The 1124-nt window shown below is 55.3% G+C and overlaps 1 protein-coding gene across 1 annotated transcript; it reads right to left on the bottom strand.

The window, feature by feature from the left end:
• Positions 1–3: 3 nt before the first annotated feature.
• CABS01_17244 (uncharacterized protein) lies at positions 4–927 on the bottom strand (the record flags this gene model as incomplete). The annotated part of the gene is made up of 1 exon (XM_060550571.1): positions 4–927. A coding segment is annotated over one exon (924 nt), but the record flags the coding sequence as incomplete, so codon positions are not given.
• Between the last annotated feature and the right edge of the window lie 197 nt (positions 928–1124).

The following is a 1124-nucleotide window of genomic DNA, read 5'->3' as shown; positions in this document are numbered from 1 at the left end:
GTGCGGAGACCCATCCTCATCCACCCATTGGCGCACGCGCTTGAGAGCCATCGGCGTGCCGCGAGCCTGTTCGATGTCACCATACTCCGGCGGCGGACAGCCAATAACGGAGCTTTCGACGACGTTGACCGTGTCGGCCAGCTTCGCCATGGGCTTCTTCACGTCGGTGGAGCGCTCGTCATACCGCGGGGGAGAGTCCTGATCACGCGGGACAACGTCGAAACCCAATGTCGCGCACGAATCGGTCTCCAGCTGAGAGGTACTATCATGGTCGTCGATGGCGAGATCACGATCTACGGCAGCGTCGTCATCACGTACGGCAAGTACCCTGCCACCTTTGCCACCATACAGCCTCTGCAAGTCAACCGCTCGCAGATACGACTGTAGCTCTTTCTCTGTTAACACCGAACATCGCTCAGCAGCTTCAACGCAACTGTCAAGCACAGACCGCAGTACTTGATTGGCCGGAATGTATAAGGAGAATGATGGAGAGGCGGCGACCGATGAAACAATGTCAAGGACATGCCGAGCCGGGTCGTCAAGAGCTTCGTAGTCGGGAAAGTCGTTGGGTACGATGCGCTGTACGTGGACGCCATTGCGCAAGTTAAATCGAAAGTGAGTTAGGTCGCCCCTGCCAGCCTTGCGGCCCAGCCGCCTCCGCACGTTGCCTAGGTGAGGTAGGTCACGATTCTTCAATTCGCAAGTCTCATGGCGGAACGAGTCGAGGATGTCAGGCGTAATTTGCATATATATGACAATTTTGTTGTGCTCGCCACCCAAGATGGTAAAAGTGAGACGAAAACATGCTGTTTCTGGTGACAGATACGCGCTGCTGAACTTGACTGCCTGGTCTGCGAACTCGTGCCGCTGTTCGTCTGGATTTTTGTACACCACAAAACCATCGACTGGCAGTACTCGCGGGCCCATGCTGTATCATGTGCCGTGTTCGTTTGCGATAAATTTCCTAGGTGTAGCAGCAGAGAGGAACCTGGGTACCTACTTGATCACGGCATTGTCTCACCATTCGATTGAGTCCTTCGCAGGTCGCTGTGGACAAGATAAGCTCCGACGTGGCCGCGATCTAGCTCGAGGTGCGTTGGGGGCTCTTGGTCAAGTAGTAGGAT

The sequence above is a fragment of the Colletotrichum abscissum genome (genome assembly GCF_030869225.1).
Source record: "Colletotrichum abscissum strain IMI 504890 chromosome Unknown Scaffold_513.1, whole genome shotgun sequence".
NCBI lineage: Eukaryota > Fungi > Ascomycota > Sordariomycetes > Glomerellales > Glomerellaceae > Colletotrichum > Colletotrichum abscissum.
Note: the sequence above shows the minus strand (reverse complement) of the source record. Positions and strands in the feature narration are given on the sequence as shown.